Source organism: Pelobates fuscus, chromosome 3 (genome assembly GCF_036172605.1).
Source record: "Pelobates fuscus isolate aPelFus1 chromosome 3, aPelFus1.pri, whole genome shotgun sequence".
NCBI classification, from domain to species: Eukaryota; Metazoa; Chordata; class Amphibia; order Anura; family Pelobatidae; genus Pelobates; species Pelobates fuscus.
This window is the reverse complement of record NC_086319.1, coordinates 296,476,596-296,500,762: the sequence shown is the minus strand read 5'-3', so window position 1 is coordinate 296,500,762 and position 24,167 is coordinate 296,476,596. Positions and strand designations below refer to the sequence as shown.

General features: G+C 44.2%; 1 protein-coding gene across 1 annotated transcript in view; it reads right to left on the bottom strand.

The window, feature by feature from the left end:
- Nucleotides 1–4,392, bottom strand: part of ANP32A (acidic nuclear phosphoprotein 32 family member A) — a 29,594-nt gene extending 25,202 nt beyond the window's left edge. Inside the window, exon 1 of the mRNA XM_063448734.1 lies at nt 4,218–4,392. Coding sequence (XP_063304804.1) covers nt 4,218–4,271 — 54 coding nt within the window. The 5' untranslated portion in view covers nt 4,272–4,392. The remainder of the gene's footprint in view (nt 1–4,217) is intronic.
- Nucleotides 4,393–24,167: the final 19,775 nt, after the last annotated feature.

The following is a 24,167-nucleotide window of genomic DNA, read 5'->3' as shown; positions in this document are numbered from 1 at the left end:
ACAAATACCAGGAGGTGCTGGTTACTCCTTAAGACTTGCCGGCTACTCCTTAGAATTTGTAAGATAGTATAGTTTGAAGGCCACAGAACACAGTAGTAATGAAATGTTCTATTCATAAGAGACCTTGCACCTGGACATGAAGCCTGATATCATTGACCGTGTAAAATGACGTTTAGGACCCCCTTATCCCCACCCGTGTCCAGAATAATCCCACCTCTGATGGGTGGGCACGGGACTAACCTTTTTTTATTTTTGAACCAATAGGTAAGACACTAACACCGACACTTAACAATTAATCCAATTGATGATGTTTATTTGCTGATATTCTAATAATCAATGATGACGCAAAATGCCTCTTAAAAGGGCCTGCGCGCCCGCTTTTACTTCACTTGCCAATAAACTTTCTCGAAGTTATTTTAAACTGAACCTTGTGTGTCAGACTTAATTACTTCAGCGTATATACGCAATTTAATTTTATTGATTTGGACAGGAACAGATAGACATTTGAACATTTTGGTTTACTTTCAAAAAGTACCATAACACCTGCACCCCTCAAACACACACACAGCGCCCTACTTTCACATGGCACTCCACACACACACAGCAACCCACACACACCGCACCCGTTCAAACAAACACAGACACTGCACCTCTCACTGCAGTGTGTGTATTCAGCAGTCTGTGTGTGTGTTCAGCGAACTGTGTATGTATCCAGCCCTCTGTGTGTATGTTTGTGTGTGTTTGTATTCAGCGGACTGTGTGTATGTATTCAGCACTCTCTAGGTGTACTCAGTAGTCTGTCTGTGTGTGTATTCATCAGTCTGTGTGTGTGTGTGTGTCTATTCATCAGTCTGTATGCGTGTATTCAGTAGTCGTCATGTGTATGTATTCAGCAGTCGGTGTGTGACTGTATTCAGCAGTCTGTGACTGTATTCAGCAGTCTGTGACTGTATTCAGCAGTCTGTGTGTATGTATTGTATGTATGCATTGCATTTGTTGGAGGTACTTATAAATATAATCTTCGTTGTATCTATAATTTAGGTTTTTATTCCTGTAAGAAGGCAGGGCCCCAGTGCACTGATTTGCCCAGGGGCCCATAATGTTAATAAGATGGCACTGGTGTCTGTCAGTGAGTGTGTGTGTGTCAGCGAGTGTGTCTGTTAAGTAAGTGTCTGTCAGTGAATGTGTGTGTCTGCCTGTCAGTGTGTGTATGTATCTGCCTGTCAGTGAGTGTTTGTCAGGGTTTGTGTGTGTGTGTGTTATTGAGAGTGAGTGCCAGTGTGTCTGTCAGCAGGGCCAGCCTTTGAGGTGTGCAAACTGTGGGGTCACATAGGGCACCATGACAACAGAGGCGCCCGGGGCCAACACAGCTAACAAGTTTGGGACACCAGCATATTTAATTTAAACGATTCCCTGGTGGCCCATTGGTGCGCACCAGCAGTAGGTGCAGTCAGATCATGTCCTCTTCCTTGTGGCTCCGGTGCTCAGTTAGTGAGTCAGAGCACAGGCTCAGAGATTCTCAGCCTGCGCTCTAACAACATTGAAAGTCGGAGTCGCAAAGGAGTGGGTATGGCAAAGAGCTACTGATTAGCATAACATCAATATTCGTTATAAAACCAGGAAAAGCTGGGCATGGATTGTGAGCTGATTCGGGGGTGCAATGGGCCACTTGACTGGATTTGCCCCCCCAGGCCTGAGGCTGCCAGCCCTCCCCTGACTCACAGTAATATAAATTACAAAGCACAGAACTAAAGTGAAATTACATAGCTTTGTCTGCAAATTGCAAGTATTACGATGAAAGCTAAAATGATTAAAATAAAGCGACTGCATGCAAAACATATGTTTTAAACGTGCATTAACCCAAACTACATATATATATATATATATATATATATATATATATATATATATATATACACACTTCTCCGTTTAAAAACATTATTCACACCTTTGAACACAACGTGGAGGGGGGAGGGGGGGGTTTAAACATTCAGTTACAGTGTCCTTTAACAGAAGGGAGTGTGAAATCCCTGGAATAATCTTGACTCACCAGTTCCAGCACTAATCGCACTGAGCAGCAAATCCTAAATCCCTCCAGCTCTCCACAGCAGACATCTTAATGAGCCATGTAAAACTAGTTCACATAGTGCAGGATAACCAAGTGAAAATGACATCTCATGAAGAAAAATACTGATCTCAAATCAATACTAAAAGGGGCTTCCAGCTCTGATATAAAACCACAATTCTCGCTCTTTTGATATGATACGTCTCAGTGCATTCCTAAGGGTAACTGTAATATTTTGTTTATTTAAGGTGACGTAGCATAAAAGACAACTGTAAACATGATATCTAGTGTGGCCATATCTTTATTTTACCTTACCAATATAACATCTTCACGCTGCTAAGCAGCATAAATATCGTTGTGTAATACCCAACATTCAAAAGCTGGGTGTGATTTAGTTCAGTATACATGGGAATTAGTTTGAAATTCCAAAATAAACCAATCTATTTCTCATTCCACATCATATAATTGCCGTGTACTAACTACAGGACCATCAGGGTGTAGAATAGCTAGGTGTACAGGAGACATGGTGATTTGACAAAACCCTAATGAGCCACCTGTCGAACGCCTGATTCACCGTCTATTAGAAAACTATTGACAGTAAGCAAGGAGGACGGATTATACACGATGGGCGACACCTGTTCCTGTCACTGTAGCTAATGTATTGGACCATCCGTCCAGCAGAGGAGCTGTGGCGTGACATCCTCTAATGGAGCCGATTGTGTGCGTAACTAGGGCGGGGGTCGATATATTTTCTTGCTACACCATAACCATAGGCTTATTAGTCATTCCTCGTCCTAGCTTATTATACGGAGAGACGCTGTATGCTGGGGGGTACAGCATGGTGACGCGGTCAGCTTTGAGCGGCTGTGTCATTTGGGTCCGTCCAGGTATAAAACGGCTTTACCGAGCTGCCCTGTGACCGGAGCACCGCCAGTGGCATTACCAGCCGAACACACAAGGCAGGTGTCACGAAGAGACATACAGGGCTTCGCGCAGGGAAAGCTGCCATGCTGTAAATATGGCGGCTCAGCCTTAGTGTGGTTCTTGTATGGTGACTGTCTATAGCCCTAAGGGACAGGATGGGGGCGCTACCAGTAACTACGCCGCGGCTAACACTGACCAAGGACACCGGACATCCCAAAATGGGCAATCGTTTGACAGGTCAATAGGATGTGACACACCCAGTCCCACAAGCCCCTTTCTTTATCGCTGCCCCTGGTACCCCTCCCCTAATTATGACACTCCCACCTCCTCACTGCTGCGAAGGCATATTGATCCTTCACAGTCCCTATCTCATGGCGCTTTTATAGTCTGACTGCCCTAAATCAGCCCGTTTCTTTATTCCTGATTTTTCCATTCTAGCCCTGGATGGGCTCTTAATTCAGCAAGGTTAGCCTAACACGACCCCACTCCTCTTAAAGCGAAATCTCTCCCTTTTGCCAACCATCAATAACCCATCCTTGCATCAATACGACCGCTAATGCCAGGGCAACTGACCTCTGAGCCGCGTGTATAGCTAAGGGCATTGTGTCCGCAAGGCACCCCATCCGCACAGGGCAGCCGTGGAAACAGCGGGCGGTGTGTGGCTGGCAGTGTGGTCACCTGTTATTGTATGGATGGCGGGGAGATCACCTGGTATTGTATGGATGGCGGGGAGATCACCTGGTATTGTATGGATGGCAGAGATATCGGTATAATTCGTCCTCTCACAAGGTAAACATAGGAGGCATACAGTAAGAAGTGTGTCGAGCATTCCTGAAGAATTGCAGATTTGAGGCCAATGTAGGCGACTTTGAAAAATTCACTAACTTGGATTTTTTCCCCCTGATATTTATTCTAGAGGGAAAAAAATAATAACCCCCTTTCCAAATTCTCCCGAAATTGCTGGTTTAGTGGAAGAACCCCGGAGCAGAGCTATCTGTGAGCTCAGCTCCAGCGATGAAGTCGGAGTAAGGGCATGAGCAGTGAATGGGCGGTGCGTTCCTCGAGATACAAAGTTACAAACGCAATTATCTCTCCCTGCTCGATATTGGGAATAATTCGCCATGTACTACCTGTACCTCCTCAACCATTCTCCTAGTCCTCTCCCACTGCCCCAGATACACCCCGGCAAAGAGCAGCTGCCAGCTACCACAAGGACAACAGTTCTTACATCGGCCGGCGTCCTGTTCCGCAGCTCCAAGTGGATCCTGTTCTTCATGTCCATTCTGCCTGGTCACTCGTTCCTGCTTTTCGCCCCTAATCCGGGCTCTGCGCTTCGCGGGTCCTGCGCTGCACCGCGGTGAACACTAACCTGCTGGCTCAGGGGGCGGGTACTCTAGTCTTTAACTGACAGTTCATCGTCCCAATCAGAAACTAGGATTAGCTGCATCTCACCAATGGCTTGCCGCTCCAGGGTCTTTCAGTGTGTTAGTGACGGTGTGAGGTGCCCATCGCCGCGCAGAGCTGCTTGGAGAGAGGGTTACTGTATGACGGACTGCTTGGGAGAGCCACAACTGCGAACTGCAATCCTTACTAATCGGAAGCCATGCGCTGTGGGAAACTGATAACATGGTTATTGGAGTACACATTGGAGGAAAGGACAAAGCTGGACCTCAAGCCGGGCACAGGACGCGGTTTACCCCCCCCCCCCCTTCCCCCCCCCTTAATTATCCATGTAGCATAAAAAAATGGTTGCTATATATTTATTTTATCCCTTCGAGGTTACAAAATATAGGGCGGATGTATCAATTTTGTTGTAAACATAAAATTGATACACAGTTATAATATTGGAGCAATTACCATGGGAACCAGCCAAGGCTACAGTGAATAAAAGTTAAAACCTCTAGGGTGCCAGGACAACCATAATTGTTTTAGAAAGAACCACATTAACATTATGTTTTAAAATTCCCGAATACAGAGAGAATCCCGTATAAGGTGCTGATTGGCGTAAAGTTTTTAAAGTAGAGCAGTCACCATGGAAACCGATGCAATGCTCCTATTGATTACTCTACATAAACAGGGTTTTTTTTCACACACAATGCTGTGTTTATGAATTTCTTGGGCATTAGCTCTTGACAGCAGATAGTGATAGCAGAAACTGACGAGACCCCCTCCCTAAAATCCAGACTGTTTTACAATTCATTGATTATTTAACCCCTTAAGGACCAAGATTTTCTCAAGATACCATATGTTAGAGAATACCTTTGCTATGTGTTCCACCATATTTTAAAGTTTGGGGGAGATTTATCCAGTGTTGCAGATCGTTTTGTGTTTTATTTAAGCAACCATTTATTTAATATTTATTATATACCTATAGCTTTTTTTGCACCCAGTTATTTATTTCTTTAAGGGACACTATAGTCACCAGAACAACTACAGCTTATTGTATTTTTTTTGGTGAGTATATTCATTCCTTTCAGGCTTTTTGCAGTAAACACTGTCTTTTTGGAAAAAAGGCAATGTTTTGATACAGCCTAGGGCAGTGATGGCGAACCTTTTTGAGCCCTAGTGCCCAAACCGCAATACATGCCAGCTTTTTTCCCTCAAAGTGCCAACACGGCAATTAAACCTGAATACTGAGGTTTAAGTTTAGAAAAAACAACTTATACAGTTGTCCGAACGAATTCTCCTCTTCTATCCACCCAGCATATCCCCCCTCTCCTCCCAGCATCTCTTCCTCCTCCTCTCCTCTTCTCCCCCCAGCATCTCCTTTTCCTCTCCCCAGAATTTCCTCCTCCTTTCCCTTCCTCCCCCCAGATTCTCCTCCTCCTTTCCCTTTCTCCCCCCAGATTCTCCTCCTTCTCTCCCCCAGATTTTCCTCTTCTCTCCCCTCAGCATATCCCCCTCTCCCTCCCAGCACATAAATAATATTTACATTTTTTTGGTGCGGGTGGGGGTTTGAAGTCCACCCAGGCTCCCTACCTGGTGGATCCGATTCCTTCCAGCTGCTGTGAGGTGGTGTGAGCACGAGATAACACTAACTTACCTGCTGTTCCAGCACTGCTCCCTCTGCTGATGCCGCCGGGAAAAAGAAAATGATGTCACTCAGGTGGAGCTGCCTGATTGACATAATTTCCTGTGTCCGCAGGGGGAGACAGCCAGCCCTGGTAGTCCGGTGGTGGTATGTAGGATAGGTTCAGGCTGCAGCTCTCCTGTCCTCCCACGTGCAGAATGCTTTGTGGAGCATTGCCATGGTAATACGCGGCAAGGCTCCACACAGCCTGTCCCAGGAGGACAGGAGAGCTGCTTCCCAGTACCCCCCCCCCTCCCCCCGACACAAAAGCAAATTAGGCGCCTGCTGTTTTGGGCAGGCGCCTACTCTGCATTGCTGCCACTGGCGCAAGCGGCGACCTATGGCCATGTGCCCACAGAGGGTCGGGCATGCCATGGGTTCGCCATCACTGGCCTAGGGATACCTTCACTGGCCACTCCTCAGGATAGCAACTGGAATTGCTTTCTGGGGCAGTGCTGCACAGTGTGCAGCATTGACATTCAGTGTCTTCACCCTCTGCTTCGAGACACTGAACTTTCCTCATTGAGATGCACTGATTCAATGCTTTTCTATGAGGAGATGCTGTTTGGCTTGTGCCAGCTCTGCCCCTGATCTGCCTCCTTGACAGTTTCAGCCACTCAAACACCACTTCTGATGATGTCGGCCAAGAAGGCAGATTAGGGGCAGAGCCAGCAGCAGCAGACTGAAATAAACACAAGATTTTACTATATTTAAGGGGGATAGATGGTGTTTAACACTACAGGGTCAGGAATACTTGTTTGTCATAAATTCAATATCATGGCAGTGTTTAGCGCACGAGAGCGAATGGAAACTACATGCAGTAGCTTTCTTATCACAATGAAGGACGATAGGCAAGTTGTCAAACCGTTAGAAAAGACTTGAAAGCAAAGGCATTTAATAGCAGTGTTGTTTTTTTTGTTTTGTTTTTTGCCATCCCCAGTTCCTTACTGGCTATGAAATAGTCAGCCACAAGGGGCTTTGGACTAAAATATATTCACGTACGTTGTTCGTATGCAAAGTATGCTGAAGCTGGAAGTGAGTTTATTGCTTCTATGCTAACATTGGATTGGTGGAACCTGGTGGGTTTTTCTTTTGTTTTAAAAAGAAGGGTGGCCCATAAATGTAATTAAGGTAAGGAATACAGGGGATGTAAAGGAACACTTCAAGCACCATAACCACTTTAGTGCAGTGTAGCGGTTATTGTGTCAGGATCCTGGCATCTCTTCATTGTAACCTGGATTCTTATTTTGTGCTGGGTCCTTGCTCTCTTCTTATTCAAGGTATTGAAAGTTAGAAGCTCTTGCCAGGAGTTTGTTAGCTCAAATGAGCTAAGCCCTGCAGTCGAGCGTAACTACCCAGCTCCATTACAGCGTTTAGAGAGTCAGAAGTTCTCTGCCTGAGCTAAGGGAATAAGTCATACTGTTATAAAATGGTTTCACAATAAGGGTGGCCCCAGGGCATGTTTGACACAATAACCATGGCAGTGTGCCATAGTTGTTACAGTGCTAGAAGTGTTTAAAATATTATAAATAGGGGCGGGGCCTGACCATCATGGCAGAGAGTCGTGTTTTCTACGAGCTCCCACACAAACATAGCAAAAGAAGCGAAATATGGACCATTGAGGCGACCCAAACATCAATCCCACACACCCACTTGCCATCCACGACAGTGGGCACATGGCGAGATGTCAAGCGACCCTATCGGGACCAGCAGAACCCACGACCGACACTGCGGCCTGGTATACGGCGGGCGAGGCGGCCGCTCCCCCGACTCGGGGGTACCTCGAAGCTGCTTACCGCACAAGTAAGCCCTGTTCCCCCCCCCCCCTCGGACCGGCAGGGGTGATCCTGGTCCACCCTGGGGTGGCGACCCAGAGAAGAAGAATACCACCTAAGAAAACAAATAGAGACCTACCCAAAATGGCAGACACAACATGTGCCGACAACGCAAGCGACTCCTCGCACGATATCCTCGAGCGAATACAAAGCCACTTCGATGCTTTTTGGGGGAAGCTGGAGGGTAAGCTGCTTCAAACTGCTTCCCCACTGCCTCCCACTCCTACAAAAAGCACATCACGCACCTACTCCAATGAAGCGAACCGACATCCACACAGCCGCCCAGCACCCACAACCACCCGAGCAAGGCGCCAGTACAAACCTGCCGTTTCATCCCGCCGCCGCCACACTGCACAATGACCCCACGCTCCCAAATCGTACCGCCAGACTAGCCACCCATCGCAGTGCTGCTCACCGACACAGAGACGGCCCGATGGACCCAGACCCGTTACAGGGCTATACTACTCAATCGCAGACAAGGCACAAGCGAGGGGAAGACATGGGAGCTGAAGATACACAGACATGGACACGGCTCCAAGTCTCACCCACAAGTTCCCGAGCCTAGGAGTGGGCTAAAGCTGACCGCTCTCCTCTTGATCCAGGACTTGACACACACGGTTTGAATCTGGGCCCCAGTACATAATCATTATTCCCTGCTTTGAGTTTAAATATTGCTGTTTAGTATATCTTTCTTTACTGTGACTTCTGAATGGACTACCAACAGAGGTGCCCCTTCACATGTTCCAGCACCTTAGGCAAAAAAATGCCAGTTTGGCATGCTCCTATGTTACATGTCCTTGCATTGTGCCCCAGACTAAGGCACAGCGCAAATTTAAACGTAACCTATTTTGCACTATAGCTTATTGCCTACATACTCATTACCGTCAAGTCACAGGTCTTAGGGGAAAGGTATTAAGCAACATGTATTAGCTTCACCACTCATCTACCAGTGAAATCTGCATTAGCCTGTCACATAATCTCACAGTGATCCTGCATGTGTATAACTCCTGTTCATATAGAATAGATAATCTTTGTTAACCTCATAGATCTTATAAATGTATAACCCCGAGAATAGAAAAGTTAGAATCTCACATCATAATCTGTTTACTCTACGTGTCTGCAATGTTAAAGGACCACTCTCTGGAAAGGGGAAAAGGGGTAAAACGTACCCTTTTCCAGCGCTGGGCGGGGAGATCTCTGCCTCCGATCCTCCTCCGTTCCGCCCCGTCGGCTGAATGCGCACGCGCGGCAAGAGCTGCGCGCGCATTCAGCCGGTCGCATAGGAAAGCATTTACAATGCTTTCCTATGGACGCTTGTGTGCTCCTACTGTGATTTTCACAGTGAGAATCACGCAAGCGCCTCTAGCGGCTGTCAATGAGACAGCCACTAGAGGATTTGGGGGAAGGCTTAACCCATTAATAAACATAGCAGTTTCTCTGAAACTGCTATGTTTATAAAAAAAAATGGGTTAACCCTAACTGGACCTGGCACCCAGACCACTTCATTAAGCTAAAGTGGTCTGGGTGCCTAGAGTGGTCCTTTAACCCCTTAAGGACCAAACTTCTGGAATAAAAGGGAATCATGACATGTCACACATGTCATGTGTCCTTAAGGGGTTAATCTTGTTAATTTTTATACCACTTTAAAAAAGTGCACTGTATTTCTCATGCCATGTCATTCTATGTTAATGAACGGTTGGCTGTAACTATTGTGGCGCAGCAAGCCAGACTGTAATTTCATGCACAAACAAAAATAAAGAATTTAAAAAAAAATAAAAATATTATAAATAAATATAATAAATTATTAAAAGTGTCACTGTAATTTTTTTTTCCTAACACTTTTCCTTTCCTTTTGCTTCTTGTATCGTTACAGTGACACAACAGGGGGAGGTTTACTCCAACCACATCATTGTTTTACAAAGACAAGCATTTTTTAAATGTTTTTTTTTTTTGAGTAACCTTTTAAACAATTACAAAACGTGGACCAATACCGATCATTGTTTGAGTCTCTTCTCTAACACATCTAATAATGCACCACATCTCAGTCATTCATACTTAGGGCTTATGGTATGAAGACTGATATTTAGGTCAACAGAGAAACAATAGTTTTAAAGTGACTGGGTAACATCCTCCTTTCTGAAAGAGAGAATCTGAGTTTGCATCTAATGCTCGTTTATCCCATTGTATATAAGGTTGCTCTGTGAAAATCTTTACAATCAAAATCTTATTGTAGTGGTACCTTGCTTTGAAATTGCACAAGAGAGTACAAGTGGCTTAATTCCTGTTCTATTGAGTTGTGCCTTTAAGTATTGTTACTGTCCCAATTATACATTTTGTACCTCTTTCTTACTCCCCCTTTCCGTTGCCTTTCCCTAAATTATACTGTAGTTAGGAGAACCTTGATGTTGGCTATCAGTTATCCACAATATATTTTTGCTATTTTGTGAACAGACCCTCTTACTGCTATATAAATTAAAGGGACACTATAGTCACCCAGACCACTTCAGCTCAATGAAATGGTCTAGGTGCCAGGTCCCTCAGGTTTTAACAACTTCAGATGCAAACATAGCAGTTTAAGAGAATGCTTTCCTATGGACACTTTGAATGCACATGCGGTACTTTCCGCACATGCGCAGTCGGCTCCGCTGCCGTCGGCGGGGGAGGAGAGGTCACCAGCGCCGAGGGAGCCCGGCGCTGGAATAAGGTAAGCTGCTGAAGAGGTTTTAACCTCGGAGGGGGACCCTGAGGGTGGGGGCACTATAGTGTCAGGAAAACTGCTTTGTTTTCCTGACACTATAGTGATCCTTTCAATAATTTCTTGTACCTGTAAAATCAAGTACAAATGAATGATTGGAATTTAATTTAATCCTCCCAAGTGATTATTTATCTAATGTTGTTCTATCCCACATCCACAATAGGCAATTAACAAATGGCTTGGGAATTTACAGAAGTTTCCAAATAATTAAACTGTCTGGATCAGTTAGAGCTTTGAAAAAACAACAGGTCCTGGCACAATGGGTCTCGGAAATATTTCACCCTCAGCAGCATTGGTAGGAAATACTGTCTCATTTTTTTAAGAGGCCATGACTGTGTCAACATATTACTCATATTATGCAAGGGAAAGCCTTGCTCAGAATAGTCATTTGCTGGCTGCACAAGAAAAAACTGAAAGAAAAACAGTGCTTATTATTAGTTAAAGGGAAACTCCAGTGCCAGAAAAACGATCCGTTTTTCTGGCACTGGAGGGTCCCTCTCCCTCCCACCCACCAAGCCCCGGTTACTGAAGGGGTGAAAACCCCTTCAGTGACTTACCTGGGACAGCGGCGATGTCCCTCGCCGCTGTCTCCGCCTCCGCGACGCTCCTCCTAGTGATTACGTCGGCCGGTGGGCGAGACTAATCTCGCTCACCGGCCGAGGAGACCTAATGCGCATGCGCGGAAATTCCGCGCATGCGCATTACGTCTCCCCATAGGAAAGCATTGAAAAATCATTTCAATGCTTTCCTATGGGGTTTTGAGCGACGCTGGAGGTCCTCACACAGCGTGAGGACGTCCAGCGACGCTCTAGCACAGGAAACCTGTGCTAGAACCCAGGAAGTGACCTCTAGTGGCTGTCTAATAGACAGCCACTAGAGGTGGAGTTAACCCTGCAATGTAAATATTGCAGTTTATGAAAAACTGCAATAATTACACTTGCAGGGTTAAGGGTAGTGGGAGTTGGCACCCAGACCACTCCAATGAGCAGAAGTGGTCTGGGTGCCTACAGTGTCCCTTTAACTGTTTGTTAAGTTTAATAAATTTTGTTGAGGCATTTTTTTTTTTTTTATCAATTATGAGGATGCTCTAAACTGAATCTCTAATTGCATCATCTAAGTCAGCGTTTCCCAATTGGAACACAAATGGGGTTCTGCTGCAATTTTGGGAAAGAAAATGTCCGCCACTGATAATTGAGATGGGTGGCAAGGGAGCACTCTCCCCTGCTCAGCTCCCTCGCGCGCACCACAGTGATGCGGAATATGACGTCATCACTGGGAGCTGAGCAGGAAGATCACTGCTCCTTCCCCGCCCACCAGCCAGCCGCTCAGCCGAGCAGCCCCACTAGACCCCAGGGACCGCACTCCAGCCGCTCAGCCCAGCAGCCCCACTGGACCTCAGGGAAATAGACTCCATGCCAGCACTCCCAAACGTAAATTAAAAAAAAATTGTGTGTTTGTCAGTGAGTGTGTGTGTGTGTCACTGATAGTGTGTATGTCAGTTAGTGTCTGTGTATGTGTTTGTCAGTGTGTGTGTGTGTAAAGGCAATGTTTACAGCAAAAAGCCTGCAGGGACTGACTATACTCACAGGGAAAAATACATTAAAGAAACACTATAGGATCAGGGACACAAACATGTATTCCTGACCCTATGGTGTTCCTTTAATGTAGTATTTCCTACCCACATTATTTACAAAACCCACAATTTAGGTGGCTTGCTCCCCCCTTAGCCTCCCTTAAAAGTTAATAAAAACCCAACTTTTTTTCCAGCACTGCGCAGGTCTGCTGGCACTGGCTCCGCCCCTTTGGTGACATCATCAGAATTGCCGTTTTTTAGCCAATCTAATGCTTTCCCATGGGAATAAATAAAAGTAATTTTATAGTGTTCACAGCCCCATAACCAAAAGATCCTGGACAAACACACATAGGGAAGTAAATTTGTCACATGTGGTGGAGAATGCGGGCAGTGCATGGAAAAAGTCTGTAGCTTGTTGCAAACTACAGCAGCACAGCAAAAGGCTACAGCCGTAAAGCAGGAGGCTACGGCTTTACAGCAACAGGCCACAGCGGCACAACAAGAAAATATTTCAGCCCTACAGCAACTGGTAATCACGCAAAAAGCCAACACAGATGCCATGATCCAGCAGGCTGTGGCAGCCCAAGCTGAGGCAAACTACCTGCTAAGGGAGGAGCAACATCAGGCCTCCAGCATGATACAGAAGGAGACACAGGCTTTGACCAAGGGGACTGACCAGAGTTTTGGATGGGACACAGTCCGAGGTTAAGATGATCAGAGCCAACCCTTACCTGCAGAAGATGACACCTACTTCTAGCTTTTGAGAGGACCACTGAGAGCGAAAAATCACCAGTAAATGAGTGGGCAAGCATACTGGCACCTTTTCTGATCAGAGAACCACAGAAGGCTTTCTATGACTTGGAACCAGCACAGGCAGGGGTCTACTCCAAACTGAAGGCTGAGATCCTTGCACGACTTGGTGTGACTATGGCAGTTCGTGCCCAAAGATTTCATGCCTGGATACTCCCAGATGTTTGACCTGATACATCTTGCTAGAAAGTGGCTACAACCAGAAATAAATACGCAAGGCACATCATGGAACTTCTTGTGATGGACAGATTCCTGCGGGGCTTACCTGCTTCACTGCGTCGATGGGTCAGTCAGAGTGATCCACAATCAGCCGATGAGTTATTTTTTTTGGTGGAAAGATATATTGCTGACAGACAGTGGCTTAACAAAACAAAGTCTATGCAGAAAGTTAAGACTCCAGCTGCTGAAAGACCTGGTAAGATTTTTCAAGGTTTCAGAGACACAGAGGAACAAGAGACATATTCTCAGAGACCCCATACACTTATGCCTAGAAATGTTAATCCTGAAAAAGGGGCTAGGTAGGTGGGACAGATTATAATATTAAATGTTTCCAGTGTAATGAACTTGGACATAAAGCTAGAGACTGTGCCTTGATTGATGAACCTATGCAATATGATTAATCAGGGTGTACAATTGTCTTGTCTGCTGAATTATATGGAATCTGTTGTTGCCAACTGTAGTCACAGTCCGCAGATATGTTCTATAAAGGTGAATGGGAAAGAGGTTGGAGCTCTATTAGACTCCGGAAGTATGGCTACATTGATAACGCCTTGTATCTGAAGCCGATGTTAATGCATTTCAGAAAATTGGTATAATTTTGTTTTCATGGTGACAAACGTGAATATACTACTGTTTTGCTGAATTTTGAAAGCCTGTTTGGTACTGTGAATCATAGAGTGGGGGTGGTGGATAAATTGGCTTATGATGTGGTGTTGGGAAGGGATTTCCCCCAATTTTTAGACTTGTGGGGGTCTCCAGGAAAAGTATCTCATGATTGTATAGCAAAAGAGGATGATTCTGTAAATGTGTTTCCTTTTTCTGACATAGAATGGGAAGGACTAAGCATAAGAACAGAGAAGGCTAAAGCCTTGCATCACATGCCAGCTCCCTGCACTTCACAGTGAACCCGGAAGTGAAGGGAGGCGAAAGGTAAGTATACTGAGCACATGTGCTCGCTCTGACATGCTGTCAGAGCGGGCACACGTGCTGGGACAGCACGAGTCGGTGCTCCCGGTCTGCCTCTAATACAGAGGCAGACCGGAGCACCATTAACCCTGCGATCGCCGCGATTGCGGCGATCTGGGGTTAATTTCAACGTGTGACGGACAAGGTCCGTCACTCGTCATTAAGGCAATCCCCTGAGTGACGGACCTTGTCAGTCACTCGTCGTTAAGGGGTTAAATATAGTTTTTTTTCTATGTTGTTATTTGGGTCCTTGGGGTGGAGTATACATAACATCAGGGTGGGCCGATTCTCCACCCCACTGTCAGAGTGGCTGTGCATGAGTCCAGCCCAGGTTTTCTGATGAGTTATGGCTCACTGCCTAACAAGGTCATTAGCCTCACTTGTAGGGGCTGTGAGCAGCTTTATAACTGTGGTCAAAGCAGGGTGGAGAGGGGAAGTGTTTTGTGGAGAAAGAAGGTTGGAAGGTTTTCTGCCATTCTTATGCACTGCTGCTTTGTATATCCTGTTGTATCCTGATGTACTTGGCTACTTATTAACAACAGAAAATAAACAGGTGAGAGGCCTTTGAAACCAGACTTTGTCTTGACCTGGCTTCCTTACCCTAGAGGGCTGTGCAGTTGCCAAAAGATTCTGGACATACACACACAGGGAAGTAAGTTTGTTACAACATATATTTATATATATATATATATATATATATATATATATATATATATATGTTGTAACAAACTTACTTCCCTATGCATTGCATAGGTTCATCAATATATATATATATATATATATATATATATATATATATATATAGAGAGAGAGGGAGAGAGAGAGAGAGAGAGAGAGAGAGAAATAAATGTAAATACAAAATAAATAAAAATTAAAAATAATATATAAAATGTAAAGACATGAACATAAAAAATAAATAATAAAAAATAAACAATGACAAATAAAAACACCAAAAAACAATAACAAAATATAACGAAAACAGAATATAAAAATAAAAACACTTATGCCAATCCATTTGGAATCCATTATGGAATCCATTTCCACTTTGTCTGGTTTAAGGATAAAACCCTGAAATTCCACACAATCTGTTTTAAAGATACATTTTTCTATTTTGGCATAAAGGTTACATTTCTGCAAGCGTCTCATTACTCCAGTCATATGAAGACGATGGGTTTGAAGATCCAGGGAGAAGACCAGTATGTCATCCAAGTAAACGACTACACACTGATCAAGGATGTCGTGAAACACATCGTTGAGGAAATGTTGGGAGGAGGCAGGGGCATTACAGAGTCCGTAGGGAATAACCAGATATTAAAAATGACCATACTGGGTCCGAAATGCCATTTTCCACTTGTCACCCTCTCGGACTCTGAGTAGGTTGAAGGCATCAACAAAGATTAAAACTTTTGCTGTCCCCAACGGTGTATCTGCTTTGCCAAAACCTGTCACATACTTTTTGGTAAACAAATAAACACACGCTATGGTCCCTTTTATATGCAGATGGTTGGGTATCTTATATTTGCACAATGGTGCCAAAAGTGGGTTAGTAGAGATTAGTCACTTAGTCACTTCCCCCGCTACCATCAGTAGCGTAGTGTGTATAATCTTTTATTAGCGGGGTCACCCCGTGCCATCTCGGAAACCGTCCCACTGAGGAGATGTGGAAATAGAAGAGAAGAGAAAGATGGAGCTAGAGAGAGAGAAGAGGAGGAAGGAGGGGGCAGGGGGTCCCATGGAAAGGGAGCCCTGGTGTTTATTGTTTCCCATGTCTGCGTCCATTCAGTATGTCAGATCGCTACTTAGCCACGGTTCCCATATTTTCTCGAATGTTTTCATTGAACTTCTAACCCTTGCAGTCAAGTTGTCCATCAGACAAGCGTCCTTCAATTTATATATTATTACCAGTGTAGTAGGGACGTTCATCTTAAGCCACGATTGTGCTAATGCCCGTCTAGCAGCTAGTGTAGTGTAACCTTGTAACTTTTGTTCACAGTTTGCCCAGCCCTCAACTGGTCTGTTTAGTAAGTAAACCCAAGGGCTTAAGTCCGACGCTCTGTAGAAGATCCGTACCATTAAGTCCTGAGTCTCTCTTCAGAATACTTGTAACTGACAGCAATCCCACCACATGTGGATGTAAGAGTCTGTATGGCCGCACCCTCTCCAGCATTTGTCCGTTAGTGTCTTTTTCATTCTATATAATTTTGTTGTTGTTGTTGTTTAGTTGTTCAGCCGTGTCAGACTTTCTGTGACCATATGGACGCCAGGTACATCTGTCATTCACTGCCCCTCTGAGCTTCAACAACTTCATGTTCGTGACTTCAGCTATCTCCGTCTCAGGCGTCCCCTTCTTCGTGTGCCTTCAATCTTTCCCAACATCAGAGTCTTCTCTAGAGAATCCTGCCTTCTTATTATATGGCCAAAAGTTTTGAGCTTCAGCCTCATGATCATAGCTTCCAGTGAAGAGTTTGTCTTGATTTCCTGTAGTACGAATTTATTGGATCTTCTTGCAATCCAAAGGATTCTAAGCAGTTTTCGCCAACACCACAGTTCAAAGGCATCAATTCTACGACGCTCGGCCTTCTTTATAGTCCAGCTCTCACATGTGTATGTTACTACTGGGAATACCAAAGTTCTGACTATGCGGACCTTTGTTGATAGTCTAAGATCTTTAGTTTTTACCAGCTTCTCCAAGCTTGCCATAGCTTACCTCCCCAGAAGCAAACGTCTTCATGACTAGTCACCATCTGAGGAGATCTAGGACCCCGGGAAAAAAAAATCTGTCACTACCTCCACTTCTTCCCCATCTATTTGCCAGGAACTAAGATTGCTGTTTGCTGTGAATTTTTAACGTTAAGCAGAAAAGCCAACTTTTGCCAGGTCCTTTAGTTCTTCCTCACTTTCAGCCATCAGAGGAGTATCATCCGTGTATCTGAGGTTGTTGATATTTCTTCCAGCAATATTGATTCCAGCTTTGGATTCATCCAGCCCAGGCTTACGCATTATGTATTCTGCATATAAGTTGAATAAATAAGGGGACAATATACAACCGTGTCGCACTCCTTTCCCGATCTTGAACTCTGTTGTCCCATATTCGGTTCTGACTGTGGCTTCTTGGTCCACATACAGATTCCTCAGGAGGCAGATGAGATGATCTGGTGCTCCCATCTCTTAAGAACGTGCCACATGTTGTTGTGATCCACACAGTCAAAGGCTTTAGAATAGTCTATGAAGCAGAAGTAGATATTTTTCTGGAACTCTCTGGCTTTCTCTATTATCCATGGTACATTGGCAATTTGATCTCTTGTGCCTTGTCCTCTGCGGAACCCAGCTTGTACATCTGGTAATTCCCGGTCCATATATTGTCTGAGTCGAGCTTGTAGGATCTTAAGCATTACCCTGCTGGCATGTGAAATTAGTGCAATTGTTCCATAATTGGAGCACTCTTTGGCATTGCCTTTTTTGGGGATTGGGATGTAGACTGACCTTTTCCAGTCTTTTGGCCACTGTTGAGTTTTCCAAATTTGTTGGCATAAGGCAAGCAGAAATTTCACAGCATCATCTAGCAGAATTTTAAATAAGTCAATTTAGATTTCATCAACTCCTGCAGTCTTGTTATCTGCAAGGCATCCTAGGGCCCATCTTACTTTGCTCTATAAGACTTCTGGTTCCATCTCATTGGACCAACTATTGAGGTCATCACTGCTGTTAAGATCCTTCCTGTATAGATCTTCAGTGTATTCATGCCATCTCTTCTTTATCTGATTGTATTCTGTTAAGTCCCTGCCATTTTTGTCTTTTATCACACCCACTTTGGCATGAAAGGTAACTTTTAGATCCCCAATTTTATTGAATAGATCTCTTAACTTTCCCATTTTGTTATATAATTTTACCGGGGTGGTATACCGGTGGAACTTAGTTTTAAACTATTGCTCCTGTAGTGACACACATATGGATACAGCAGTATTGGCCTCCCACATGTGGTGCCAGTGTGTACCTTCCAGTCGTTCCCCAAATTCATTTTCCCATTGTTCAGTATACAGAAGTGAACAGAAGTGGGCATGTAGGAGAGTAACAAGGCCTGATGGCATGGTATCATTCAGACATAGCCTCTCAAAGAAAGTTTTAGATTTGCTATTTCCCTCATGTCTGGGTGTTTCACATAATCCTTAAATAGTAAATAACGAAAAAAAATCTGCCATGGTAAGGTGGGCTCTTTGTTTAAAGGAGTGCAGGAACACAAACATATTTCTGACCCTATAGTGTTAAAACCACCATCTAACCCCCCTGGACCTCTCTTGCCTCCCTAAATGTAGTAAACTCTTACTTGTATTCAAGCCTGAAGCCGCTGGCTCTGCCCCTGTCTGCCTCAGAATAGCAAGCGGTCTGCTGACATCATCAGAAGTGTTGTTCTGAGCCAATCACAATGCTTCCCCATAGGATTGGCTGAGACTGTGAAGGAGGCAGATCTGCGGCAGTCAAACACAGCCCTGCCCAATCAGCATCTCCTCAAAGAGATGAATTGAATCAATGAATCTCTATGAGGAATGTTTAGTGTCTGCATGAAGAGGGAGGAGCTACTGATATGTTGTGATGCACACTAGGCAAGACTCAGATAGGAAGCAGCTCTAGCAGCTATCTGAGGAGTGGCCAGCGAAGTTTTCACTAGGCTGTAATGTAAACACTGCTTTTTCTCTGAAAATGCTGTGTTTAAAGCAAAAAGCCTGAAGGGTATGATTCTACTCACAAGAACACATGCATAAAGCTGCAGTTGTTCTGGTGACCATAGTGCTTCAAATTGAATTACTGCGTCAGACTCGTATGTGGCAAATCCTCTGTAATCCCACTCTTTCTAGGTTCAGAAGTTACGAGCCGTCATGCGCGGGGAGAAGGCCTTATTTCTAAATAGTGGTGTCAGCGGAGATGGTGAAGATGCACAGCTAAATTTAGTTGCCGAGTTATCCCATATTCTTAGTGAGTTGAGTATCGCTGGGTACATAGTGCTCATGGTTGGCCTGTGCTCCTTAGGGACCAACATAAAATATTGCGGGAGACCGGATCCTGACAAAATGGATTCAAGGTCTACCCATCTCCCAACCCTCCCCTCTGCCATAGAAACTTCTCTATCGCCTTCTGAAGTGGTGTTAGATCAGCTTTGGTCACGGGGATGGGGCCCTCCGTCCATTTATCCATGTTCCTTAATAAGGGTTTTCATCAAGGGGAAGAGTTGAGTTCAAATAATTTTGAAGTGTCAGTTGGTAGGTGGATGCCTAGGTATTTAATTGACCTGTGTGCTATTGGAATATTGTGTTCCCCTTGTATTGTTGCTTCGTGCACTGCAGAAAGTCATATAGGGAGGGCATTGGCTTTTTCCATGTTGGCTCTATAGCCTGATATTGCGCAATATCGTGTGAGCAGGCTTTAACAAAAAGAACACAAGGAAAAAACATGTAAGGGATAAACCCTCATGGACAGAGAGTAACCCTAATAAAACATAACTTTTAATATATGTATATAAATATTAAAAACCTTTGTCTCAATAAAGGGAATTAAATAAGTGATTACCGTATATACTCGAGTATAAGCCGAGTTTTTCAGCACATTTTTTGTGCTGAAAAACCCCAACTAGACTTATACTCGAGTCACTGTCTGTATTATGGCAATTTACATTGCCATAATACAGACAATGGGGCTGTGTGCGGTTACTTACCTCTCCTGCAGCTCCTGTCAGCTCTCTCCTCCTCCGCGGCGGTCCGTTCAGCACCTCTGCCAGCTCCCAGTGTAAGTCTTGCGAGAGCCACGGGGTCATAGTGCGGCTCTCGCGAGACTTACAGTGTGAGCTGACAGAAGAGCTGCACGGACCGGCGCGGAGGAGAAGGGAGCTGACAGGAGCTGCAGGAGAGGTAAGTGCTCTCTGCCAGCCCCCCTGCCCCCCACTGAACTGCCAATGCCACTGTACCACCAGGGAAGGAGAGCCCCCCTCTCTGCCATGTATCAAGCAGGGAGGGGGGGACGAAAAAAATAATAATAAAAATAAATAAATAATAACATAACAAAAAAAATTAAAATAATAATAAAAAAATATTAAAAATGCCCAACCCCCCACCAAGGTTTTGCATCACACTCTGCATCACACACACACACACACATTGCATTCACACACATTCACACACACTGCACTCATACATACACACACTGCACTCATACACAGACATACTGCACTCATACAGACACACTGCACTCATACACACACATGGCACTCATACACACACATGGCACTCATACACACACACTGCACACACGGCACTCATGCACACACTGCATTCATACACACACACTGCACTCACACACACTCCACTCCACTCATACACACACTGCACTCATACACACACTGCACTCATACATACACACTGCACTCATACACACACACTGCACTCATACACACACACTGCACTCATACACACACACACTGCACTCATACACACACACACTGCACTCATACACACACACACACTGCATTCATTATATACACACACTGTAAATAAATATTCAATTAATATAATTTTTTTAGGATCTAATTTTATTTAGAAATTTACCAGTAGCTGCTGAATTTCCCACCCTAGTCTTATACTCGAGTCAATAAGTTTTCCCAGTTTTTTGGGGTAAAATTAGGGGCCTCGGCTTATACTCGGGTCGGCTTATACTCGAGTATATACGGTAAATATGTGGTCCATATTTTCTTTTAAGCACCCCGTGGGGCTCAACATACTTCACCATTGTATATATATTTTTCTCCCTTGTAGGGAATTGTGTACTTCCCCATATTGTATAGGGGTATGTTTATTTTGTATCAGCGCTCCACAAAGTGTACTCTTTTGGTGGTTTGTTTCACCTGGGTTACCTGTTTGTAAATAAGATTAGTACCTATAATAGGAAAAATCCTACAGGAATAGTAAAATTAAATTTATATATATTATATATATATATATGGTAAACGAAAAAAGGGGGGATAATCAAAATAGAACAATATTAAACACTAGTAAAGAAAAAGATCCAGAGACTGTCCACTCTTAAAGGATCACTATAGGGTCAGGAACACAAACATGTATTCCTGACCCTATAGTGTTAAAACCACCATCTAGCACCCCTGGGCCCCTCATGCCTCCATAAATATAGCAAAATCTTACTGAATTCAAACCAGAAGCTGTAACTCTGCATGCTGTCTGCCTCAAAAAAAAAAAAAAAAAAAAAAAAAAAAAAGCAGTCTGCTAACATCATCAGAAGTGGTAGCCTGATCCAATCACAATGCTTCCCCATAGGATTGGCTGCGACTGACATAGAGGCAGATCAGGGGCAGAGCCAGCATGATTCAAACACAGCCCTGGCCAATCAGCATCTCCTCATAGAGATGAATTGAATCAATGAATTTCTATAAGGAAAGTTCAGTGTCTGCATGCAGAGGGAGGAGATACTGAATGTTTGGATGCATTTTAGGCAGCCATGACCCAGGAAGGATCTCTAACAGCCATCTGAGGAGTGGCCAGTGAATTTATCACTAGGCTGTAATGTAAGCACTGCATTTTCTCTGAAAAGACAGTGTTTACAGCAAAACGCTTGAAGGTAATGATTCTACTCACCAGAACAAATGCAACAAGCTGTAGTTGTTCTGGTAACTATAGTGTCCCTTTAAACTGTGGACTGTATGAGGCAGTTACACTGAAGGTAACAATGTATAAAATAAAATAACAGTTTGGTTGATAATTGTAACCAGAAGAGGAAGGCAATATGAAACAACATTGCAGGTGGTATAGTAGAGCAGAGAGGAATACTGCAGAATATTAGATATGCGTTCAGTCTCTACACTGCTGTGCCTTTGAGGGCACCCCTTAAAAAAGGTTAATCCCCCCACCCCTTACTTAGAGAGACAGAAAAAAAACTAACAGAAGTAGAAATACCGATACATGTGAAATCCAAATACTCAGTGGGTAAAATTAAATAATAAATAAGTGAAACCAATAATAAGCAAACTAATAATAATAATAGTATAGGGTGGTAATGTCCCTAATTATGTCTTGAGAATATCGTCCCACATAAGTTCACTACCCCCATACACAAAACGTCCCGACGCGTGTTTCGCTGAAAAGGCTCTTCCAGGGGAAGCAACTATCGTGTGAGCAACTCGCTGAGAGTTGCCATCGATTCTTTCAGTTGTGTTATGGTCAGTAGCACGTCATCTGCATAAGCTGATAACAGAAATTCTTGTCCGCCTATGTTGATCCAGTGTATCCGTGGGTGTTTTCGCAAGACTTGTAGGAGAGGTTCCAAGGAATGGACAAAAAGTAGAGAGGTTGGTGGGCAGCCCTGCCTCATCCCGTTGCTCATCTGGAACGGCTGTGGTTGGGTTCCCGTTATTTTAATTTGTGCCCTAACATTGGTATACATGGCTCTGATCAAGGTAATATAAGTGTTGGGGAAGCCCAAGTAGGATAAAAGGTTAAAAAGATAGGGCCGCCTTTTCAGCATCAATAGAGATCGGGGTAGGGACGTCGGCAGTGGTTTGTCTCCATATGAGATCAATGTTTCTGCGGATCTTCTCAAACACTTTCTGCCCGGGGATAAATCCCACCTGATATGCGTTTATTAGAGTCGTTAAGAAAGGGTTTAGTCTATCTGCCAGAATCTTTGACAACAGTTTGGTGTCATGAATTATGAGTAATATAGGTCTATAATGTTCTGGGAATAGGGGGTCTTTGCCTGTCTTAGGGAGGAGGACGTTATTAGCTAGCGACATGTCCCTATCCGGTAAACCTCCATTCATAAAGTCATTAGAGAGAAGTTCTAATCTAGCAGTGAGGTCATCTCTGAAGGTTTTATAATACCCCATCTGGGCCATCTGGGATGGGGCTTTGTTTCCCTTCAATCCAGATATAGCTTTATCTATTTCTTCGCTTGTGATGTTGCTGGCTAGCTGCTCTATTGCTTCCGTGTGTAATCTCAGTAGTGTGATGGACGTGATATGAGACTGTCTTTGTCTCGGTTGTAGAGTCCTAGCCAGCCACGTGTACATTTTATTCGCTTTCTCGTAATATGTCTGCAGTATCGTCTAAGAGTAACTCATGGATAGAGCGTTTCGCAGTTCGTAATTGGTCTAAAATCTGTTTACTAGGATTAACTTTATGTCTTTGCTCCAGGGATCATAGTGACTCTAGTAATTGGGTGAGCAATTGGGTTTTCCTTTTATTTTTCAATGTCGCTAATCATATAAAGGTGCCCCGAATTACAGCCTTGTGGGCAGCCCAGATAGTCCCCAGAGACAGTTCGGTCGTGTCATTCTTAATGAAGTATTCCTGTAATTCTTTATGTATGGCTGCTGTTGTCTTTTAATAAGGAGGAATTAGGCCTCCAGTTCCATGGGGACGCTATACTGAGATTACCGAGTGATAAGATGCCCTCTGCATGGTCCAACCACATGATAGAGCCGATAGCCGTGTCTGTTATTCTGGCTAAGCTCATGATATTAACCAGGAAGAAGTCCAAACTTGAGTATGTAACATGGGGGGCTGAATAAAACGAGTAGTCTCTATCACTCAGATGGCATGCACTCCATATGTCCACTAACCTGAGGGATCGGATGAATTTATGGAGCAATTTGTCCTGCCCATCCCTCCCATGAGACTGTGGTTGTCCCCTGCTGGCACCCGTGTCTACGGCTGGACACGGCAACGCATTCAAATCCCCTCTTACTATGAGCATCCTGTGAGGAAGTGTCCTGATTTTAGTTTTCAGCGTTTCCCAGAATCCTGCGTCCGGAGTATTGGGGGCGTATTCATTAATCCAGGGCTTGACAAATGTGCTTTGAATCTAGGAGCCAGCTAAAAAAAAAATAGTCACATTTAAAAATACAATTCTTAAAGGGACACGATAGTTACCAGGACCACTACAGCTTAATGTAG